Source organism: Montipora capricornis, chromosome 10, assembly GCF_036669925.1.
Source record: "Montipora capricornis isolate CH-2021 chromosome 10, ASM3666992v2, whole genome shotgun sequence".
Lineage (NCBI taxonomy): Eukaryota > Metazoa > Cnidaria > Anthozoa > Scleractinia > Acroporidae > Montipora > Montipora capricornis.
In genome coordinates this window covers 26,925,888-26,950,887 of record NC_090892.1, presented here as the reverse complement: position 1 = coordinate 26,950,887, position 25,000 = coordinate 26,925,888, and the positions used below count along the sequence as shown (strand labels likewise).

General features: G+C 37.2%; 1 protein-coding gene and 1 long non-coding RNA gene across 7 annotated transcripts in view; one reads left to right on the top strand and one right to left on the bottom strand.

Moving 5' to 3' along the window:
* The window catches only part of LOC138019707 (centrosomal protein of 72 kDa-like), a 51,325-nt gene that overhangs the window by 17,149 nt on the left and 9,176 nt on the right, over positions 1 to 25,000 (bottom strand). For 5 of the 6 annotated variants that reach the window (XM_068866572.1, XM_068866570.1, XM_068866569.1 and 2 more), the window contains 6 exons: positions 24,445 to 24,508; positions 22,967 to 23,057; positions 5,269 to 5,330; positions 2,806 to 2,858; positions 2,053 to 2,105; positions 1,006 to 1,131 (listed from right to left, as the gene is read on the bottom strand). In XM_068866572.1, coding sequence (XP_068722673.1) covers positions 1,006 to 1,131; positions 2,053 to 2,105; positions 2,806 to 2,858; positions 5,269 to 5,330; positions 22,967 to 23,057; positions 24,445 to 24,508 — 449 coding nt within the window. The remainder of the gene's footprint in view (positions 1 to 1,005; positions 1,132 to 2,052; positions 2,106 to 2,805; positions 2,859 to 5,268; positions 5,331 to 22,966; positions 23,058 to 24,444; positions 24,509 to 25,000) is intronic. The other variant, XM_068866575.1, reaches the window with a different exon arrangement.
* On the top strand, positions 15,538 to 16,649 carry LOC138019709 (uncharacterized). Its single transcript, XR_011126217.1, has 3 exons — positions 15,538 to 15,696; positions 16,125 to 16,235; positions 16,553 to 16,649. It is a non-coding gene; the product is annotated as an uncharacterized lncRNA (long non-coding RNA).

Here is a 25,000-nt window from a genome sequence, read left to right as displayed (position 1 = left end):
ACATGTAATTATTAAGTTTACACAGATTAACACCTAGGCTCGATTTCTTCCACTCTCTGGAGTCTGGTCTTCATTCCACCCTGAGAGATGGCTGGAGGCATAAACCTGTGACCTTGTCTGTAATTTATGCATCTCAGACATCACCAAAAGTGAAGTCAAACTCACAATACGAGTTGCTGCTACATGTGTCTTAATAATAGAGTGATTTTCAATTGAGTGTCGAAAGTAATTCACAAATTACTTTGGTTTTGCATTACTTCACTCAGTGATTGGTTGAAACTTGTCGCTCCATTTTTTCAAACAATCAGAAGTGAAACCAAAACCAATAGTGGCTCGCACATGTACATTTTCCCGTGCTTTGTGTTGGCTACGTGTAATTTATACTCAGAGTTTTGATTAGTTTACTGGATTGTCTCCGTCTTTCTTGATTGGCCAAAGTAATTTCTTTGGTTTTGGTTTCACAACACTTGATTCAATCTTGCTCTAATAATTATTAATAATTGCTTGGACAGATGTAATTTGAACCAATTTTGCTGTTCATTTTAAACAAAAAAAATACTGTCACAAATTTTTGTTTTGATTTTGGTGTCCTTAATTGTATGCACAAGGTTGCTAAAGTAACATAATTCCGGTTCCACATACGTTTAGCACAATTTGGGATCAACAATATTAATTTTACTTGCAGAATCTCTCCTCATACCAGAATTAAGTACAGTAATTATTATTTTGTTGAGTGCATTACAATCACTATCTTGAATAATCTACACTCAGAGATTTCATTACAACCCGGTCACTGGCAGTATACTACCATCGGGTTGTCAGAAACGTTCCTCTGACCACCGGCTACTCTGCCTTGATTTTCACTCGACCCCTTGTAAAAGACAAGAGTGACTGACACTCTCATTGATTAGCCCAGGCATCTACTTCAAAACTTATTGAAACCTCTGACAGTCTTCAATAACATTTAATTACTATTTTCATCACTGATGATGTATTAAAACACACCATCTCTTGTGTAGCTGTCCAAATCAGGCACTCTTGCTGCAGAGCCAGAAAGTCCCCTTGGTTGAGTCAAGTCCCCACCAGTCCGTGAAATTAAATCCAGCACAGCCACATCATCATCTTCTAGGACTACAAGAATGCAAGAGTGAATAATGCATGTTCTCATCCTTAGCCCAGAGGCTGTGATGCTTTACAATGTAGGTCAGAGCTTTAGAATAAAAAACACTGGCCTCTTCCAAAGATACCGTATGACCAGTCGCAGAAAAGGTCCATTTTTACAATCCTTGGGACCTACTAATATACATGACTTATACATCACGTTTACAAGGCTTTGCAGTTGAGCCAGATGGCTCACTTTGTGATTCGTGGACCTGCTGGTTCAAACAGCCAGTGGTAATCATTCTCAGAGCTGACCAAAAAAATACATGAAGCAGCATATTGGAATGAGAATCAGTTGCCTAGGTCTTACAGCCTACATGCACATGGAAAATAATTCTGAATTCCATACTATTCAGGATGAAAACCTAAAAATTCTGTTTGCTAAGTCAAACATACAGTATGTATGTTTGCACCATCTCAATAATTATTACATTTCTCCTAATGCTTCACTAAATTATGGCCTATTGACCTTGACAAAGTTTTTTTTCAGCCATTCTTGGGCTTGGGCTCAAAAGCTCTTGGGTTTACATGTACATTGTAATACTAGTGAATCAGTTGTTCTAGTTCTGTTCTGTAAAGGCAACTTGTTCACCTGGCTTTGAGTTTGCAACAACGAAGTAATCTAAAAAAATTGTGAATCCAGAATCTGGGAATAACCCCAAGGCAATCGAGTTTGAGGGAATTTCCAAAAAAATTAATAACGTACCATTTATTCAATTAACTAAGGAGGAAATATTATCCCTAACAATTCAAAAAATCCATATCAATCATGCATAGGGGAATTAATTTCCCATAATATGGTAATCCAAATATTCAAATTCCAGATTTGCATGTGTTCCAACAAGTGGAGTTAATATTACCATTGTTTAGAATTAATGTTCACTAGAAAACCTGTTGGGCGAGAAGTAAGGTTGTGAATCATATCCGTTCTTGGCAGAGAGAGCCTGTAGAAAAAACAATCAATCATGTAGAACATGTAATCAAAGCCTGTTGACAATTTTCTAGCAAACAAGCACAGCAAACAGTTTGGGAACAATCATTATAATTATATTATACTCATCTGGTAGATAGTAGGCATGTTGTGATAGGCTAAATTAGCGGGCTGTATTTTACAGTACGGACCACTGTACAGCACCCTTGATTTGAAATTTAAAAAAAATATTCTCTAGCAAGCTTTTAATATCGCTCCTGTTAGACTTGTAAAACTGTTTGAGTCTTGCAAGCAACTATTTCAAACAGTCAAGATTTCATTTTTCAGATTTTGACACAGCAATCTTTGTGGCAGTTAAACCTTCCAGTTTCTTTGCCTGCATGCCTGATTACCACAGAGATAATGTATAATAAACATCTTACTAACCTTGTTTTCTTGGTCTGTACAGTAATTAATATACAGACCCATGTTTTTTCCTGCAGACTGTAATTTCTAGTACTTATGACCCTCAAACTCGGTTAGTAAGAGGTATTTATGACATGTATTTTGATAACTTCAAAAATGAATGGAAATAGTCTTTTGTAGAAAACCTATGACAAGCGGCAATACAACTACCAGTATCTGGTATCAAGTACCGGTATTTGACTGTAGTAAAATGTAATTATAATGTGCCGTATTACATTATATTCCAAAGGGTACATGTACACTCTTACCTTTCTGATTCCACCTTGGAGCTTCCTGAATATTGTCGATCAAATTCTGATGCCTAGAAAATTAAATTTAATCAATTTGAAAACCAGAGAATGTGACATCTAGTGAGAAAAAGCCAATAATATTTCCCGTAACACATTAAGACAAGACTCTGCAAGGGAATAAAAACTTGCCATTGAAGTCTTTTGGTCATGTAACACAGTGTGTTCTAGTACTGTACATGTACATGATCATGACTTCGGTATCTTGCCCTGAGTTAAGAATTCTTTACTCAGTCATCAATTAAAAAAAGAAGCTTTGCAGCAATGTACCATCAAGGTAAAATAATTTTATATGACAAGCAATAAATATTAATTAAATGTTATGTTGTAATAGGGGTTATCATCAGTCTCTACAATGAATTTTCAGCATTCACAAATAAGCTACTACAGTAGTTAGTTGAGAGGTTCAAAACTGCATAATTATGCAAGCTAAGCTGTACTTGCAGATAATTATGTCCATGATTGACCCTAAATAGCCTGCAAACGCAGACAGATTTCTGGTGGTCATTCCAGAAATACGCCTGCGTTTGCAGGCTACACCATAAATAGATGCACACAGATTTTAACAAGCATCACAAAGTGTCCCCTTGCTCTTCTCGCCAACTTCAACATCACTCGTGTGTTGGAATACAGACAATTGACGTCACAAAGTCTCCCCCAAAATGTTGCTCCTCAAGTAAGGATAAACTGTTGCAATTACCCCAAGCTAAAAATAACGCTAGCCTTTACCCTTTTCCCTTATTGTTAGAAATGTAATATAAAGTAGGTAGCAGAGGCTTCGGCATGAGACAGTCTGTGCTAGATGTCAAAATTGGGGGTGCATCTAACTACTTGCATTTCTGGAAAATTAGTGGTGTTATGTGGATGTGAGATTGGCTCAGAAAGAATATAAGAGACAACACGACAATGTAGCAAAGAAAGTCCATTGGGATTTTTGTAAGTAGAAAATGAAAAAGTCAAAGTTTTGTGGGATATCAATGTTCAGTGTGACAATGTTATAGAGGCAAGAAGACCAGACATAATTGTAATTGACAAGAAAGAGAGAAAGGGGATAATCGTCGATATTGCTGTACCAGCTGATGTAAGAGTAGGGGAAAAAGAAATGGAAAAAGTAGAAAAACATACCAGGACTTGAAGAGAGAGATCGGAAGATTGTGGAAACTCAAAATGGTAGAAGTTGTACCTGTAGTGACAGGAGCCCTTGGAAGTGTCACCAAAGGATTTGATAGGTGGATTGAAAAGTCAGGGATACCATTCAATGTTGGAGTAATGCAAAAAAACTGCCTTGTTGGGAACTGCAAGGATACTGAGGAAAGTGTTGGAAATGTAAAGAAGAGATAATTCTTTTAGTCTTTAGTCATTTGTTATGACTCGCCTAACAGAAGAAAAGACGGCAATGACAACAGCCAGGACATGATAATGAAAAAAAAAAAAAATCATCATCATCATCATCATAACTTATGGTTGCTAAGAAAATTGCTGTACATTAATTTTTTGTACCAAACTGATATAAAAGGGATGGAAAGTTGACAGAGAAATCTGCCAAGAAATGGATGGTATGTTACTTCCTACTAATGTGCAGTATTGTGTGTATAACCTCTTTTGAATGTTTACTTTAAAAGGAATGACCAATAATCATCTTTGGCCCTCCACAGTAAGAAACTTGATATTCTGCTTTTCAAGTAGATTAACAATAGCCAAAAAGCAGTTTGGCATTTGGTGTCCAAGACAAGATTCAGCAGAATTAGGAAAATCACAGTTAGTAATTTTAACAACCAACATAACAATGAAGGCAACACCAATAAGAAGCCCTGTTTGTGGGTGAATAATTATACATGTAAGGGGTCAGGATGTGGGAAGGTGTCTTGAAGCACTTTTTTTGGCATGGGAATGCTTAATACACAGACTATAATTAAGTCAACAAATTTATATGGCCCACACACACACAAAGAGACAAACAAATTGCACTACTGTAATTACTTCAATGAATACAATAAATGTCAAAAGCAGGTACATGTAATTTGCAGAGTCTCTGCATTTGAAGGCGAAAAGAAATATGATAACTTTAAATGCACTAAGAGAGTTCTTTTTGCTAGTGATCAGTGGTTGGTTTGAAGGCCCAATTTGTGCAGTAGTTCTGCGTATCGTACTCACAGCGTTTGTTCTGCCAGCTGAGGAGTTCTGTCCTCCAGCGTGGTTCATGCAAGTTTGTTTTGGTATCCCCTCCCTTTTTATTTTTGTGTGTGACGGATGCCTGTCTTTTAAATTCCAGGAGTAGGGGCTCACGGCTGGGTTGCAGATACAAGTTAAGTGATGCAGTTGTTAACAACTGTATATACCTGTATACATGAACAACCACAATACCCCAAGCAACTACTCCACCTAAAACTTTACTACTATGTGCAGTCCTGAATCTGACAGTACCTGATCAGAAGTAAAGTGCATTATAGCTGCTCGTCTCTCACTGTCTCTGACTGATCTATCATCTAGAATTGAACATACATTACAAGATCTACAGTTGTTCCATTGTAACGAGAAAGTGGAGCATTTAATTTACATGTTTTAGCAAAATGAAAAACGAAATACAGTCAACTCTCGTTATAGCAGGAAAGCTCTGGGACATCATTTACTATGGCGTCCATAATAGCGAGAGTCTGAAAAAGTGGGGTGTGAGAAAAAGAGTGCTGTCAACATGCAATAAATAACCTTGACTATGACTGTAAAAACGGATGATTAAAAAGTTTGAAATCCGACGTTTCGGAGTAGTCATGACTCCATTATCAAGGAATAAAATTATACCAGATAATGCAAATTACAGCATTTAAAGTGATTTCTGGCGTGGAGAATTAACAAAGGTGGGAAGATTATAAAAATACTCTTGAACAAAATAATAGAGTCTGATTGCATATTGAGATTTGGCTTTAAAGCTCTTACAAAAAGCATTTTGTGAACTAAACAGTCAAATTTATTTCTGCATTTCTTAGGCACTTCAAAACGCTTTAGCAAGTCCTGAGGCATCATCCCCTGCACATTCTTGAAGTGGGGGATATTTGTTTATGTCCTTTTACAAGATAATGTAATGTCCCTGTGTGTAACCTACATAACCTGCATAACACAGGTCATATAGAAACCTATAAACAACACACTGCTGATTTAGCTCTGGTTCAATTTTCCGGCCCACAAACACTGAGGCTGGATGGTGGTCTGTACTTTTAGACTCAGATCCTTAAGTTTTTTCCTCACAATATCTGCTGAGATTTGATCTTTCAAATGGTAAAATTACTTGAAGCATGTCATCTGTCTCTTTGCATGGTGACAAAAGCTACCGCGGGACACAAACCTTTGAGTAAACAAAACTTTTGATGGTAGTGTTAATGAGGTGTTGGGGTACTTCACATGTGAGAATAATAATTATTGTCTTCAGACGGCCAGATTCATCGGAAAAATGTGACCAAGACGAAGTTAAACAATGTGCTCAATCAAGCATAGTTCTGAGTAAACCTTTCTTGTACCGATTGTCAAGCGTGTCCAGGAAGTTAGATTCAGTCACTAATGAGCTATTCATGTAATCAGCAGTTATCTGTACATGTATAGTGTGGAATCAATTTCATGAGCCTGACTCTCTAAAGTGCATTAATTTTAATTTTTAATCATCTACATGTAGGACATTTCTGGAAAGAGATTTCTAATCAGATTAGTCTTTTGGATGTAAATTAAGTATACTTTTTGTGGGTACACATTATTCCTGAAATTCCCTAAAATTGGGAGGATTAACAAAAGTTTACAGTTTACACCTGAAATGTCAATTGTGCTATATTTTGTTGTATATTTCAAACCCACGTGCAATGTGCAAACTTATGTTAATTTGAGGTGAGACATTTCATTCATTAACAAACACTTCACTGCAAATTGCACTCTCAAATCTCGATTCTGGTGATGTGCATAAAAGGGATCATTCAATTGTGGATACTCTATTAACTTATTCAGCAACTCTAACAAGTGAATCAAACCACGATCTACGTTACGATGTCTTCTATCTTCCTTATGATGTGTATTTCTTGTCAGCAACCAGTTTGATCCTGTCAAGAAGGCCTCCAGTGTGATGGCTGCCTCTGTTGGCAGCACCGCACCTGCAATACAGGCATATCACAATCCGAAAACCAAGATGCAGTTAAAACCGTTGCGTCTATTGACTGGCATTGTTTGACATGCGACACCCCTCAGGTTGAAAGTACCGCCTCAAGTGAAATCTCCATATCGGCCAATCCTGATGTTGACTTCAATTCCGAGCAAAAAATGCGATCAAGGTATTTTTTCGTCAAATTTTACTCTTTACGTGAAATAATTGAATTATTGAATTTCTTTGATTTGATACTAGATTGTGATAGTTGATAATCTAGTTATAAATTGTCATTACAAAAACCATACAGAAACTGACGTTGTTTATTGTCATCCTGTCAACAGATATCATTGAGTCCGAAGAGTTCAACCCCCCAGTAGACTCATTTGATCAGCTTATGGAGCCTTCGGCCATTCCAACCATTGAAGGGACCAATGTAGAATCCACAATCGGATCAACAGTATACGAACGTCCAATCCAGCCGACCATTGACGAATCCACCATCGAGGGACCAACACCCCATTTAGTTGAGAAAGCTGACCAGACACTGACTTTTCAGATCATGGAGGGTGCCAGCAAGAGAGGAAAGTGAAAGGTTATTGACAGGTGTGGATTCAGTTATCACGTCAAGAGGCAGTGCCTTGATGCAACCAACTGGCAATCACTGTTTGTCCTACGCTAAGATTTTTTTTTGTCATCACAATAATGGGTTTGTGTTTGATGGTTATCTAAACTTCAAATTGCCAGATCAAGTAAGTACCGGTAAGTAAGTAAGTAAGTAAGTACGTAAGAGTTTTATGCATTTTCTGCATAGTATAAATCTTATAGATATGGATAGTCATGATCATGAATCAGAGTTACTAGGCTAAGCACATCTACATTCTTTTTATAAGAAAATTGTTTAACGACCCATAAATTATTCTTATAAAATATATTCTTATAGAAAAAAAAAAGAGTGTATGTGCAATGATAGGTAATGCTAATTTCTCTCCCGTTAAATTTTAATAGGGAAACCACTGCAAAGCCACCATTGTGCGGATTTCTGCAGTTACATCCATGAAAATTGGATCAGCAGCTAGAACTTCAGTCGTCAGGACAAACAATGACTTAGAGGGTTGGCACAATGGCCTGAACCATTGTGCCAAAGGACTATGGCAACTGCCCCTTTACATCTTCATCCAGCTATTACACCGGGAAGATACCTTGGTTAATAATTATGCAGATCGGTCTTGTTTCAGACAAAAAGCTCAAGAGACACCAGCGGTGGGCCTACAGAACCACGCAGACCTCTGGAAGCAATATGAGCACCAAAGGAATTCGAAAGAGTTTCTAATGGCCTGTTCTCACCTTGTTCAACCAATGTAAATTTTAATAAAAATAAACAACCACACACAAAAACGGCTCCTTTAGGAGCCACCAACTCTATAAAAGTCAATAATGAGCAACAGATGTACTTCTTAAAAGTATTGAGGATCCATTGCCAGAATTAATCATAGTAAAGTTGAATAGGCTTCTCTGGTAATCTCTGCAGCAGTGCAAATTTTTTCATTCAGTCTCTCGCAGGGAAGTTCTAATTGCTTGGTTGTTCCCCTGGTTTCTATTGTATCTACATGAAGAGTGTTACATGATACAAATAGTCAGAATGCGATTGGAACTGTTGTTGTACCTTATTGGCCTTCCACTATTTTCTGGCCGCTAATTGCATCCACGAATGTTAGCTTTGTATTAGATTATAATTGTGTTTATGCCGGCAAAGACGTGTTCACTTGAGACTAGGTAGGAATCTGAACTCTCTTTTAGGCTCTGATCGTTTTGTGGGAGAAATCATAACCGTTAGAATGGATTTTACAAAGGGCAGCTCTGATTAGGGTTGGCTAGATTTACTGCATTTACATGTAGCTGCATTTGTGTCAGCACTGGCCATTTAAAGGGCAACTGCACCTTTTCTGTTATGGTATGTTTGGCGACACTGGTTGCTGTAGAAGAATATATTGGGGCTTGTTTTATTTTATTTTTCAGATTGTTTCCTCAAGTAACTGGGTGCCATTACCTATTTTACCTCTTCTGAATTTTAACCAGGTTGTGGAAATGCTATTAAAATCTAGGTCTGAAGCAACGCTTAAGGGTTATTTACGCATTCTTAAAAAGTTCATCGATTGGTGTAGAGGTAAGCAAATTCCTCTCCATTTAACATTTTCAGTAGGCATTGTTTCGCTTTATATTTTAAAAGTAAAGTCTCTGCTTATGAGCCAGAAGGCCTATCAGGCTGGCACTTATCTCTAGTTTCATTAGCATGAAGCGACTAGGAGTATTTGTACTCCCCCCTGGATGGGATGCTAGTCCATCGCTTTATATTTTACATGTGTGTGAATTGTTTTAAATTAGTCCCAGTGTTCCAGTTTGTCTTTAATCCTCTCGCATGCAGCATTAAAATGGTTTCATTCATTTATTCCTACTAATTTTTCAAATCCTTTGGATAGCAATTTCTGCAGAAACATTGAATCATCTAAATGCACAACCCAGAATGTGCATCATATGACTTGGACCAGGAACACTTTCCTTTAGAAGGGGGTATTTTGTCACAAAGTTTAAGAGGTTTTTTCATTGTCACAATTGTAATCCTGAATTAATGAATAAATGGCGTAAAAACAAAAAAACAGTTTAATATCAATGTGAAAAGTATGCTACCCACTTAAGGCGATCTTACACGGTGAAATGTTTCGTGTAACTTGTCTCGCAATGTTTTGGCGACACTGTGGTGGGACAAGTTGCACGAAACATTTCACAGTGTGACATACCCTGAAATTGTTGTGAGACAAGTTGCATGAAAAGTAGAACCAAATTCTACTTTCAGCAACGGTTCTTGCAACTTGTCTCGGAACGATTTTGGCCGTTGCAAAATGTTTCGTGCAACTTGTCCTGCCACAGTGTCGCCAAAACATTGCGAGACAAGTTGCACGAAACATTTCACAGTGTAACAGCGCCCTTAAGAGGCTAACACAATCTCCGTAGCGTAATTATTATTTTTAGCGAACTATGCGAGATTGACATACAGATCCCTTGACAATTCATTCAACAGGTTGTGGAGTACTTTACGTAGCTGATGGGAATTGGAAATTCAAGTACCTTCACTGCATGCGGAAAGTGCCTATCAAGGTTGATGGCTGCCAAAATCTTATCAACTATCCCAGCATTTGTCCCCTCTCACCTTCAAGAGGTCAAGCATTTTGCGACTTAAATCATTGTGCGATAGCGAAGAATATCTCAATTCCTCATGGAATTCACGACTTCTTGAAATACTGTGGCATTTCAGGTACTAATCTTTTATCGCTAGACTACATTGGGCCATGTAAGGTAATCCAAGACAGCCTTGAGTTCTGAATTCCACACTATGGAGAATCCTTTGTCAGTGGAACTCGGATTCCGGATTCCTGAAACGGGATTTATCTTATGTGGGGTGCACTCCAGTATTACATCATAATGCTTTGAAAAAATTAATTAGCGTGTAACGTTGTATCGTATCCTGACACACTAGTCGTCTCGCACTTTATTTTTTTTAAATAATTAATTCTATATCAAATAAAAAAACACTATGTGACAGTCATTAAAAGGGCTCGCCTATACATGTCTGCATAATATACATTTGTATGATCCTTTTTCTTACTTGATACAAAATACTGGATATGTATTTTTAACATTGCTCATTTTGCCACGAGTGCAATGAAAATGCTTCATTTGCAGAAATTGACAAAGAAGGTGCTCAGACCACTCATGCGAAGATTGAAGAAAAGTTGGAGGTTTCTAGAATGAGTAGTTCTCGTAACAAGCAAGTTGATGCGACAACTTACCAAGGTTTGAGACGGTTTTATACAGTTAGCATATTGACTTATTCTGACACCGTATTTTTTTTTTTAGTGAAATCTGCCCTTGACAAATTGAAGAACTTGTCGTGACATGTACAATGTAGAATCCAATTGCCATTTACTATGGCTTCCATAATAGCGAGAGTCTGAAAAAGTGGGGTGTGAGAAAAAGAGTGCTGTTAACATGCAATAAATAACCTTGACTATGACTGTAACAACAGATGATAAAAAAGTTTGAAATCCGACGTTTCGGAGTAGTCATGACTCCATTATCAAGGAATAAAATTATAAATTATAAAGTGATTTCTGGCGTGAACAATTAACAAAGGTGGGAAGATTATAAAAATACTCTTTAAACATAATAATAGAGTCTGATTGCATATTGAGATTTGGCTTTAAAGCTCTTACAAAAAGCATTTTGTGAACTAAACAGTCAAATTTATTTCTGCATTTCTTAGGCACTTCAAAACGCTTTAGCAAGTCCTGAGGCATCATCCCCTGCACATTCTTGAAGTGGGGGATATTTGTTTATGTCCTTTTACAAGATAATGTAATGTCCCTGTGTGTAACCTACATAACCTGCATAACACAGGTCATATAGAAACCTATAAACAACACACTGCTGATTTAGCTCTGGTTCAATTTTCCGGCCCACAAACACTGAGGCTGGATGGTGGTCTGTACTTTTAGACTCAGATCCTTAAGTTTTTTCCTCACAATATCTGCTGAGATTTGATCTTTCAATGGTAAAATTACTTGAAGCATGTCATCTGTCTCTTTGCATGGTGACAAAAGCTGCCGTGGGACACAAACCTTTGAGTAAACAAAACTTTTGATGGTAGTGTTAATGAGGTGTTGGGGTACTTCACATGTGAGAATATTGTCTTCAGACGGCCAGATTCATCGGAAAAATGTGACCAAGACGAAGTTAAACAATGTGCTCAATCAAGCATAGTTCTGAGTAAACCTTTCTTGTACCGATTGTCAAGCGTGTCCAGGAAGTTAGATTCAGTCACTAATGAGCTATTCATGTAATCAGCAGTTATCTGTACATGTATAGTGTGGAATCAATTTCATGAGCCTGACTCTCTAAAGTGCATTTAATTTTTAATCATCTACATGTAGGACATTTCTGGAAAGAGATTTCTAATCAGATTAGTCTTTTGGATGTAAATTAAGTATATACTTTTTGTGGGTACACATTATTCCTGAAATTCCCTAAAATTGGGAGGATTAACAAAAGTTTACAGTTTACACCTGAAATGTCAATTGTGCTATATTTTGTTGTATATTTCAAACCCACGTGCAATGTGCAAACTTATGTTAATTTGAGGTGAGACATTTCATTCATTAACAAACACTTCACTGCAAATTGCACTCTCAAATCTCGATTCTGGTGATGTGCATAAAAGGGATCATTCAATTGTGGATACTCTATTAACTTATTCAGCAACTCTAACAAGTGAATCAAACCACGATCTACATTACGATGTCTTCTATCTTCCTTATGATGTGTATTTCTTGTCAGCAACCAGTTTGATCCTGTCAAGAAGGCCTCCAGTGTGATGGCTGCCTCTGTTGGCAGCACCGCACCTGCAATACAGGCATATCACAATCCGAAAACCAAGATGCAGTTAAAACCGTTGCGTCTATTGACTGGCATTGTTTGACATGCGACACCCCTCAGGTTGAAAGTACCGCCTCAAGTGAAATCTCCATATCGGCCAATCCTGATGTTGACTTCAATTCCGAGCAAAAAATGCGATCAAGGTATTTTTTCGTCAAATTTTACTCTTTACGTGAAATAATTGAATTATTGAATTTCTTTGATTTGATACTAGATTGTGATAGTTGATAATCTAGTTATAAATTGTCATTACAAAAACCATACAGAAACTGACGTTGTTTATTGTCATCCTGTCAACAGATATCATTGAGTCCGAAGAGTTCAACCCCCCAGTAGACTCATTTGATCAGCTTATGGAGCCTTCGGCCATTCCAACCATTGAAGGGACCAATGTAGAATCCACAATCGGATCAACAGTATACGAACGTCCAATCCAGCCGACCATTGACGAATCCACCATCGAGGGACCAACACCCCATTTAGTTGAGAAAGCTGACCAGACACTGACTTTTCAGATCATGGAGGGTGCCAGCAAGAGAGGAAAGTGAAAGGTTATTGACAGGTGTGGATTCAGTTATCACGTCAAGAGGCAGTGCCTTGATGCAACCAACTGGCAATCACTGTTTGTCCTACGCTAAGATTTTTTTTTGTCATCACAATAATGGGTTTGTGTTTGATGGTTATCTAAACTTCAAATTGCCAGATCAAGTAAGTACCGGTAAGTAAGTAAGTAAGTAAGTACGTAAGAGTTTTATGCATTTTCTGCATAGTATAAATCTTATAGATATGGATAGTCATGATCATGAATCAGAGTTACTAGGCTAAGCACATCTACATTCTTTTTTATAAGAAAATTGTCTAACGACCGATAAATTATTCTTATAAAATATATTCTTATAGAAAAGATAGGTAATGCTAATTTCTCTCCCGTTAAATTTTAATAGGGAAACCGCTGCAAAGCCACCATTGTGCGGATTTCTGCAGTTACATCCATGAAAATTGGATCAGCAGCCAGAACTTCAGTCGTCAGGACAAACAATGACTTAGAGGGTTGGCACAATGGCCTGAACCATTGTGTCAAAGGACTATGGCAACTGCCCCTTTACATCTTCATCCAGCTATTACACCGGGAAGATACCTTGGTTAATAATTATGCAGATCGGTCTTGTTTCAGACAAAAAGCTCAAGAGACACCAGCGGTGGGCCTACAGAACCACGCAGACCTCTGGAAGCAATATGAGCACCAAAGGAATTCGAAAGAGTTTCTAATGGCCTGTTCTCACCTTGTTCAACCAATGTAAATTTTAATAAAAATAAACAACCACACACAAAAACGGCTCCTTTAGGAGCCACCAACTCTATAAAAGTCAATAATGAGCAACAGATGTACTTCTTAAAAGTATTGAGGATCCATTGCCAGAATTAATCATAGTAAAGTTGAATAGGCTTCTCTGGTAATCTCTGCAGCAGTGCAAATTTTTTCATTCAGTCTCTCGCAGGGAAGTTCTAATTGCTTGGTTGTTCCCCTGGTTTCTATTGTATCTACATGAAGAGTGTTACATGATACAAATAGTCAGAATGCGATTGGAACTGTTGTTGTACCTTATTGGCCTTCCACTATTTTCTGGCCGCTAATTGCATCCACGAATATTAGCTTTGTATTAGATTATAATTGTGTTTATGCCGGCAAAGACGTGTTCACTTGAGACTAGGTAGGAATCTGAACTCTCTTTTAGGCTCTGATCGTTTTGTGGGAGAAATCATTACCGTTAGAATGGATTTTACAAAGGGCAGCTCTGATTAGGGTTGGCTATATTTACTGCATTTAGCTGCATTTGTGTCAGCACTGGCCATTTAAAGGGCAACTGCACCTTTTCTGTTATGGTATGTTTGGCGACACTGGTTGCTGTAGAAGAATATATTGGGGCTTGTTTTATTTTATTTTTCAGATTGTTTCCTCAAGTAACTGGGTGCCATTACCTATTTTACCTCTTCTGAATTTTAACCAGGTTGTGGAAATGCTATTAAAATCTAGGTCTGAAGCAACGCTTAAGGGTTATTTACGCATTCTTAAAAAGTTCATCGATTGGTGTAGAGGTAAGCAAATTCCTCTCCATTTAACATTTTCAGTAGGCATTGTTTCGCTTTATATTTTAAAAGTAAAGTCTCTGCTTATGAGCCAGAAGGCCTATCAGGCTGGCACTTATCTCTAGTTTCATTAGCATGAAGCGACTAGGAGTATTTGTACTACCCGTGGATGGGATGCTAGTCCATCGCTTTATATTTTACATGTGTGTGAATTGTTTTAAATTAGTCCCAGTGTTCCAGTTTGTCTTTAATCCTCTCGCATGCAGCATTAAAATGGTTTCATTCATTTATTCCTACTAATTTTTCAAATCCTTTGGATAGCAATTTCTGCAGAAACATTGAATCATCTAAATGCACAACCCAGAATGTGCATCATATGACTTGGACCAGGAACACTTTCCTTTAGAAGGGGGTATTTTGTCACAAAGTTTAAGAGGTTTTTTCATTGTCACAATTGTAATCCTGAATTAATGAATAAATGGCGTAAAAACAAAAAAACAGTTTAATATCAATGTGAAAAGTATGCTACCCACTTAAGGCGATCTTACACGGTGAAATGTTTCGTGTAACTTGTCTCGCAATGTTTTGGCGACACTGTGGTGGGACAAGTTGCACGAAACATTTCACAGTGTGACATACCCTGAAATTGTTGTGAGACAAGTTGCATGAAAAGTAGAACCAAATTCTACTTTCAGCAACGGTTCTTGCAACTTGTCTCGGAACGATTTTGGCCGTTGCAAAATGTTTCGTGCAACTTGTCCTGCCACAGTGTCGCCAAAACATTGCGAGACAAGTTGCACGAAACATTTCACAGTGTAACAGCGCCCTTAAGAGGCTAACACAATCTCCGTAGCGTAATTATTATTTTTAGCGAACTATGCGAGATTGACATACAGATCCCTTGACAATTCATTCAACAGGTTGTGGAGTACTTTACGTAGCTGATGGGAATTGGAAATTCAAGTACCTTCACTGCATGCGGAAAGTGCCTATCAAGGTTGATGGCTGCCAAAATCTTATCAACTATCCCAGCATTTGTCCCCTCTCACCTTCAAGAGGTCAAGCATTTTGCGACTTAAATCATTGTGCGATAGCGAAGAATATCTCAATTCCTCATGGAATTCACGACTTCTTGAAATACTGTGGCATTTCAGGTACTAATCTTTTATCGCTAGACTACATCGGGCCATGTAAGGTAATCAAAGACAGCCTTGGATTCTGAATTCCACACTATGGAGAATCCTTTGTCAGTGGAACTCGGATTCCGGATTCCTGAAACGGGATTTATCTTATGTGGGGTGCACTCCAGTATTACATCATAATGCTTTGAAAAAATTAATTAGCGTGTAACGTTGTATCGTATCCTGACACACTAGTCGTCTCGCACTTTATTTTTTTTAAATAATTAATTCTATATCAAATAAAAAAACACTATGTGACAGTCATTAAAAGGGCTCGCCTATACATGTCTGCATAATATACATTTGTATGATCCTTTTTCTTACTTGATACAAAATACTGGATATGTATTTTTAACATTGCTCATTTTGCCACGAGTGCAATGAAAATGCTTCATTTGCAGAAATTGACAAAGAAGGTGCTCAGACCACTCATGCGAAGATTGAAGAAAAGTTGGAGGTTTCTAGAATGAGTAGTTCTCGTAACAAGCAAGTTGATGCGACAACTTACCAAGGTTTGAGACGGTTTTATACAGTTAGCATATTGACTTATTCTGACACCGTATTTTTTTTTTTAGTGAAATCTGCCCTTGACAAATTGAAGAACTTGTCGTGACATGTACAATGTAGAATCCAATTGTCTAAAAAGATAACAGCAAGGTGTTTCCCAATGAATTTGTCAAAATCTCACTAGTCTGGCTTCTAATTTCCAGCGAGACGGTTTTTCCTTCTTATTCAGTCGATTCACTTCAAGGATGGTTCACTTCCAGGAAATTGCTATGAGATGAACCTTGCTTTATTAGAATGAGTGAAGAAATTTCTTTTTTAACAGGCACGCAAGAATTCATTCGCGCAAACAGGAAACTTCTTGATGAGTGCTTTGAAGTGGCTCCATCCACTTGTAACAAGAACACTGGTGGTAGAAAAACCCTGCACAGTTGGTCATGTGGAGTTTTCTTTGTTGTAACTGCAGGGGGGCATATAGAATACTGGCAGCCACTCTACAGGTTTGAGAAATTTGTATTTCTGATATAATTAATGTTCATTATATCATTAAATTTGTAGCAAGTGGATTCTTTTATCTTAAACGCAAATCACGTTGATTTTGTTACATAGTAAAAAAAGCTCATTTTGTAACACAATGGTCAATAATGAACAGTGAAACAATAGTACAACATATTAATGTGACATGGAATGTGTCCCAAATGTGACAATGAATGGGGAGGCAAGGTTTATTTATTTGTATATTTTGAACTTTTAGATCTGACTCACCCTCACAAGCCTTCTTAGTGCTCATTCGTTGGCTTTATCGGAAATTCAAGCCTTTACTTGATAGTGGAATGTCCCCTGAAGACGTAACATGAAAGCTATTTCGAATACAATTTTATGTAGCATATGACAACATGTGTCACGTCAATGGTATGCAAGTTGCAAGCAGGGCATTACCATTTCCAAGTCCTTTGGATAAATTGTGGCAACTTTTGGTGAAAGTTATCGACAAATTGCACATTTGCAGACACAAAGATAAGAAGTGCAAAATCAACTATAATCCTGATGGCAAAGTACCTGATGGCTTTAACACAATGGCCGCCAAACAAACGTTGCTTGGGGAAGTAGGCTGAAACGTATTATTTGTCCCATGCCACGACTTCATCAGTTTTTCTATCTACTTAGGGCTGTGAAATGTCGCAATTCATTCACTCAGCTCTGTCACCAATCAAACAAAATTTCTTTGCTCCCTAAAAAAATGTAACTGATTGTGTTTAGTGGATTATCTGCCCGGGTAGGGGTCGGAAGGGTAATCCCCATGATTTAAGATAAGTGTGTACAGACCTATTTAAGGATGAGAAAAATAAAAGTGGATACTATGACAAAGGATAAAAATTCTTTAATTGGTAACACACAAAACTTTATTCAATACCTTTCACAATACCAAAAGATCAATTGTTTTTCGTGTAGCTGGGTCTTTACGAAATTTCATTTAGATGATACAAAATGGGTGCCTATTGAAGTATCACACCAGGAACACAATTTTTTTTTCTTTTTGCCAAAAAGGGGAAAAATGATACCCTATTTTGATAAATAGATGGAGACCCTCAAAACCATACCCTATCAGTTGGTACATACCTATTTAGCCCATGTATGGGAGTGTCCCCAGACTACATGTATCTGTCATTATAAGGCAAGGCCTTTAACTGTCTATTAGGAGTGTATTCGATGACAAAGAAAAGGTACACTAGTATAACATTTTATAAAACTGCATGATCATCGTCTGAGAGACCGTTGATGTGAATGTTTCTATTTACTAATTAAAATAAAGAACACTGAAGGTATTTATACTTCTGTTATCCCCTCCTAAAACAGAAGCAAAGGAAACTTAAATAGGGCTAATGCGCTACAATTCTACCTTGAAATCTCCCCTTGCATACTGTAGACCGTTTTGTACCTAGTCAATATTTTGCACTGATTTTTTAATCCACGGACCTCACTCTGCTCGACTAGACTGTTTATTTCATAATGAATGGACATAGCAGATGTAGCGTTATTATAATCTGCGATCAGGCTTCCTTCTACCCCTTTTTTTGGAATTCCTCTCTCCTAATAAAAAGAATGCTTGATAAACGTTTAGAGAAAAGATCATTAAAAATTTGCTTCTGTTTAGAGCCAAAGGGCTTTTCCAAAAGTAATTCAAAACTCTTGTGCGTATACAACGTAAGCCACATGGCCGGGCCATCTGTGGATGTTGCGTGGTAATCTACGTCTTGCCCGGCTTTGTCTATTTTATCGAGCTTTGAGCATGTGCCGATGACCATGTGGCTTTTCAGGGGGGTAGGGAGAAATTTTTTTCTCACATCAGAACTGTGCAAGAGTTTTTTTCCTGCATTAGACACCACAAGAGATTTTTTTTTCAATGTGTGGTTCCAGAAAATATCCATACCCCCCACGGAGGGTCACGGAAATTCCAAGGGGAAGAGGGGTCTGAAAGAGGCAAATTTCTGAAGAGGAGGGGGGTACATAAAGAGCTTTTTTTTCCAGAGGGTTTGAAATGAGATCAAATAAACACTAACGTACTTTTCCAATTGATACAAGGTAACCAAGAAAAATGGAAAATTCTATCCGTTGAAATAAACGTAAGATTCCTTGTCATATATTTTCCACTATTATCTCGACGGCAGACGACACACTCAGATAGCACTGAGAGACACTCCTGAGCAGCAAGTTCGACGTGAAGTCAAACAAAATGGCCGTCTTTTAGATATCTTTAAAGCTTGTTTTAGCTTGAACGCATCTGTTGCTTTTTCAGATGGCATTATTTGTGCAGGCAGTTGATTGAGATCATTTCTTTATACTCGTATTATTCCAGTTAAGTACAAAATTCCCGCAAATTTCGAACCTTCGATAACTAGATTATCAAATAGTTTCATCGTTATCCGTGTAGTTACAAGTTAGTAAATGTTAGCAAAGTTGATAATTTCAGTACCATAATTTTGTCCTGACGTATTCCTAGCCGTTGACGGCAATGAGAGACAGCGAAGATTTCATTTGGTTGTTTAGTTACCGGATTGAACTTGAAAAGTATGTTTCACACGCGAAATGTGTGACCAGTTGAAAAATCCTAAGGCATAAAAAAAATGTACTGTCATTTACAAACTACACAGACAAAGTGTATAACTTTATTTAAGTGTTCCTGGTGAAAGACAAAAATTTAAGCGACATTTGATAAACAGGTGTTGAAAAAGACATGTTGCGTGACGGCTTATGATTCCCGCTGATAAGCGAAGTCAGTTCACAGCAACACACACAAAAAATGATGTAAACAGTATGGTTCACAAATTATACTACTGTGGATAAAAATTACACCCGCAACATAAAAAAATATCATGGAGATTAGCACTGAGGTATTTTCCCGAGTTTTGCTGTGACAGCAAAAATAACTCGATCTGCAATAAATAGTTTCCTGTGTGTGCAACGTAATTTGATATGTTGTTTTGACTACATATAAATTTAAACTTCGACTGGGTTACAAAACGTACATACGATATACACTTTATTAAATAGCGTCAACTTTCAGTGTTTTTTTTTTAATTTTTGAATGAATTTTCTTCTTTTAATTGAACAGAGAAAAGGTCAGCTAGTTGCCAGGACATTAAAGGGTTAAATAAGCTCAGTTGTTAGTTTGAATATTTCAAAGCGTCTGTGAATACGCCTAGAATTTCCACGGTCGTTTTTGGGAGAATGAAATTTTTATTACAGCTCTTATTACAGTCTCCTTTTTTCCAAGGGGTATGGGGGACCAAGTGGAAAGATCATGGAAATTCCAGAGGGTGGGAGGAGTAACACGAAGCCCTCTGGAACGGAAAATCCAGTGGGGTGGGGGGTCAAGCTGGAAAAAACCCTCCGTGGGGGGGGGGGGGGGGCCTGTGGATATTTTCTGGAACCAAACAATGCAGGATTTTTTCCCCAGGCCTCCTTGCAAGATTTGTTTCCCCCTGAAATCTGCCTCTTACGCGTCCTGTGAGGGAAGTCCGGTGCTAGGAGGAGACGTTCCCATTGCAATTAAATCTGGTGAATCGTTTGTGTAAAAAAAAAAAAAGTTCTTTGGGACCACCTTTAAGCTACATGTAGCTGCCCATTTGCTTTTACTATTAATTTTGTCTCCTTATCTTATAATATAACATGATAAATACCGAATTAACTGATTACCAAAATATTGCTCATGGGTGGTACGGTGGTAATATAAAGGATAACGCCTCCCAGCAGAAAAATAAAAACCATAGAGGAGACTTAAATATTCACACATATACCTGATGTTTCAATATGGAGGATATAAAAGTAGCAAAGCATATCACGATCGCTTGACTTTTCTCAATCGACATATGATAGTTTGGTTGAGCTGGAATTATTCGATTGGTAAAATTTATTTATTTATTAATTTATTGACTGCCGGCCATTTAGTATTTTGAAAACCTTGACCAGTTACCGCCTATGTAGTCACAGCTTTAAATCGGATGCTTTTTAGTGCGATACAAACGGGATTATTGTTGATTAGGTGTGTATTATTACTTGTGCAATACGTCGCAGTTAGTAGTTGTATTTTGTTTGTTATTACATTGTTATGACAATTTTCTCTGCTCATGGACATCTTTCATTATTACTTCATTACCGGTCATTCTCTACTTGCCAACAGTTTTCGTTATTACATTATTACGAGGAACTTTTCCACTTGCATAGATTTTTCGTTATTACATTATTAAGGGTCCTTCTCTCCTCGCTGACAGTTTTCGTTATTACATTATTACGGGCAACTGAAATTTTTCGTTATTACATTATTTTGTTATTCCACCCGCATAGATTTTTCGTTATTATGGGTCCTTCTTCTTTGCTTGTAAAAATTATTCGTTATTACATTATTACAGAAACTTTCTCTAGCTGGGAGCATATTTCACGCTCAGGGGTTTCAATAGAAGCCGGTTACCGGCGGTATACCGCCGCCTGCTTTGCCTCACACCGCCAGCTAGTTTGCCTTGATTTTCACTACAAATGCTATCATAAACTTGTCAAACTGCCGCCTTCAATGGGCTATCATGGACGGCTATTTCAGAAGTTATTGAAACCCCTGCACGCTGGGTATGATATTTAAGACTTAGGCCAAATTAGGCGTCTTTATTAAATAGGCAGGGGAATAAAGCCAATCAGTGAATTTCCATTTATCTAACTGAATTTTCCTTTGTTCATTATTGCGGCAAGTTATTTCTACCTCTACGGGAAACAACGAGGGAAAGGAGAAAACAAGGAAGTTATCAAACAAAAAAAACCAAGAGAAAAAAACTATTACACTATTACGAAGTAATAAGGAAAAAAAAAGGAAATGCACAACCCAGAACATGCATCACGCTACAGGTGTATTAGAAAAAAGAGACCTCTCACTGCTGAAATCATAAAAGACATTGTAGATGTTTTCAACAAAGATGGTGCCAATGGACAAGGATGTTAGGGTAGCAGCGTTTTGTACTTCAGCTTTGCTGGATTTTTTCGCTTTGATGAGCTGAGCAATATAATTGTGCCTAAACGTATTGAATTCTATGAAGATTACGTTACTTATAATTAAATTAAATTTTTTGTCCCTAACAGTGAGACAGATGTTTATAGGGAAGGGAATTATATCTACATCAGCAAAACGGCTACTAAATATTGTCTATTTTGAGAAGGTACATGGCTTCAGCAAACATTGACACTAATAGTTATCTTCCACTTTTTTGTCCTCTAAAAATTTAAAGTCAAACAGTTTTTCATAGCAATATGTGTAGTTATATGTTAAGGAACAGTGCTAATAAGATGTCTTATACTCAGTGCAGGGAAGTTTTTTAAGATACTAAAGTGACTAAAGTGGGTCTTAATCCAGACAAATATGGACTCCATAGCCTGAGGTCTGGAGGTATCACTTCAGTCTGTATTCATTTGTAGTCTAATTTGTAAGTCGATGATGGCGTAAGCTGTTACTTTATTCAGATATTTATTCCTCATTGAAGTTGCTTGATTATTTCGATTTATGATGAGTGTATTTTCGTATGCTGCATTAATTGTATCTATAGTAGATTCGTTTTTTGTATCCAAAACCATATTAATGGCAGCCATTTGTGATTTGAAATCAGATTATTCTTTGAGATTTTGTAATTGTTAAGTCAGCTCTCTATTGTACAGTAACTAGATATCTTTATTTTTGTAAGATACATTGTAATGATTTTGTAGTGGCTTTATTTTCGCAGATGTTTTGTAATCATCGGCTATAGCAATTATTTTGAATACAGCCCCCTTATTGTAAAGTTCAATATGAATCCTTTTATCCTGAGTGTATTGTGCAAGCTTGTATTAGAACTGTTTGAATCTGCTTGTGCGTCTATCCATTTGCATGCTTGATTGGCTGGTATTTTTTACAGGTCACAGGTCATTGTTTTACCAAATTCAATACAGAAAGTATCCTTAAACATCCATAAAGGCTAACCTTAGGCCTTTTATGAACGTTAAGGATACTTTCTGTAATTTTCTTAAAACAATGAACTGTGACCTGCAAAAAATACCAGCCATGCTTGTCCTCTCTTTTGCTTTATTATAGGAATTTAAGGGGAAAATGTACATTTGTTTGAGCGAAGCACATTAAAATGTAATAAAAAATTACAATAATCATGAATCTCTTAGTAAGCAAGTTTACACCATGGCTTTTCAACTAAAAAGAGGAAGCACTTACCAAGTCGACGTAAATTTGGAAGCATGTGCGCAATAAAAAGGCGGTAATCGGGTTCATTCTTTGTGACTGGATTCAACCTCAGATCTAGGTCCTGAGAAACATGTAAACATTGAAAATCAACCAGGTCCAGAAATAAGGGCCACTGTGTGACCAAAATTGACAAAAAATTGTGCAAATGACAGTTTGATGGAAATGTACATGCAATTTTTAAAGGGTGGACTCAATTAATTTGAACTATGACATTGAAATGAAAAAATTGAATGTGATTCAGTGGTAATTTCCAATTCTGTAACTGTTTTGTGTATTTTTGCAGCAAAAACCCATCTGCTACTTCTCAATTCCTCTTGTCTGATGAATTTCTTCAACAGTTACATGTAGGGCAGTGCATGCATGTAAATGAATATTATCAACTGATCAAAAGAGTCAGTGTGTAACTCCATGCTCTCAATCAATCATGCTGCAGCCTTCTCAAAATATTTTTGGGGAGCAGGTCATAAGGAAAGTGGAGACCGTTTGGTGCTAAAGGCACCTAAGCGAGTGCCCCCAAAGGACGCAGGCTTCTAGGGGGATCTGGGGGCATGCTCCCCTAGGGAATTTTATAAATTCAGACACCAGATGCAATTTAGTGCAATCTGGGCCCGGATTTAAAATGAAGCCATTTCCCATAGGGAATTGACACTTGCATGGAGTCTGATAAGAAATACTGGAATGTTAGTTAAATAAACATTTCATGTGCGTGACGCAAAAAAATATTGCGGATATGAATTTGTACATCAAACAAGCTTTTTTCAAGCTTTTATAATATCTTCAGTGACTTTATGTTCGAGATAAAAATGTGTTGTGTCTGACATTTTCTGACTGGAAGGAGACGGTCACGCTTTCTGAGGAGGAGGCTCATTGAACCGTCGACCGTCATGCAGATGAGCAAAAACCATGCTTCAAGCAACCAGAACCAGAATGTTCTGATGACAAACCTTTTTCTAAAGTAAATCCTCAACCTGACTGGTGGCTAAACAGTTTGCATGTCAAAATAAAATGCCTTATGGTTTAATGTTATAAAACATTCTTTAGTTAATAATAATTACAGTAATAATTGCTTCAATTATTGTCCAGATACATACATGTACATGTACATGTATATGTACATGTACATGTAAGTGTGAGGATCGCTTCTATCTCTTGACTATGGCCCCCACAACAAAAGCATTTTATTTCAAACATTAGTCTTTCAGGGGAACATGTGAGCCCCAAAAAAAAATTGAACAGCTCCCCCAACTGACATTCTTAAATCATTGCAACAACATTGCATGCATCCCATGCACTGAAGCCACCTGAATTCTTCAGGTGTCTATAACAGACCATGCAATTGCTTAAATTGTGCAGATACTGTAAGTGAGAGGATTGCAATTCAATAAATCAATGTGTTGTGGGGTGAGATCAGTGGTTACATTAACATACAATGTACAGATATACCCTACCTTAAGATTTGACAAGTTTCTCAGCCAATACAAGTCCTTCAGTGAAGAAATATTATTGTAATATCTGTTTGTTAAGGCAACCTTGCCATCGTAATAACAGTAACACCAAATCAGTCTGTACAGGTAACTCAATCCTATCACCAAACAATAATATTATGAAATAGTCCAGGAATATACATAACAGAAAACATATATAACAGTTACAAAATCAATATCTATACATTATAGCTTTAGTTGCTGCTTGAGTAACTTGCTTCTATTAACTCAAAGAGGTATGTCCAGAAATACACACAGCTACAAGAATAACAAATTTCACTAAATTGGGCTACCTTAGAGCAATTATTTTTACAAAAACTGCAAAAATTGCTTGAAGTGCTACTACAACCAAAAAATAATTTTTCTTTTTCTTTGGATTTCAAAACTATAACTTAACTAAACACTAAGTGACCCAAGGTTTAAGTTCTGATTTTAAAAACACACTTGTTTATTTTAACTGGAATTTTGTTATCTACTGGTCTGCCATTACTAACTTTAAAATCCCCAGAGAGCTGGGTCG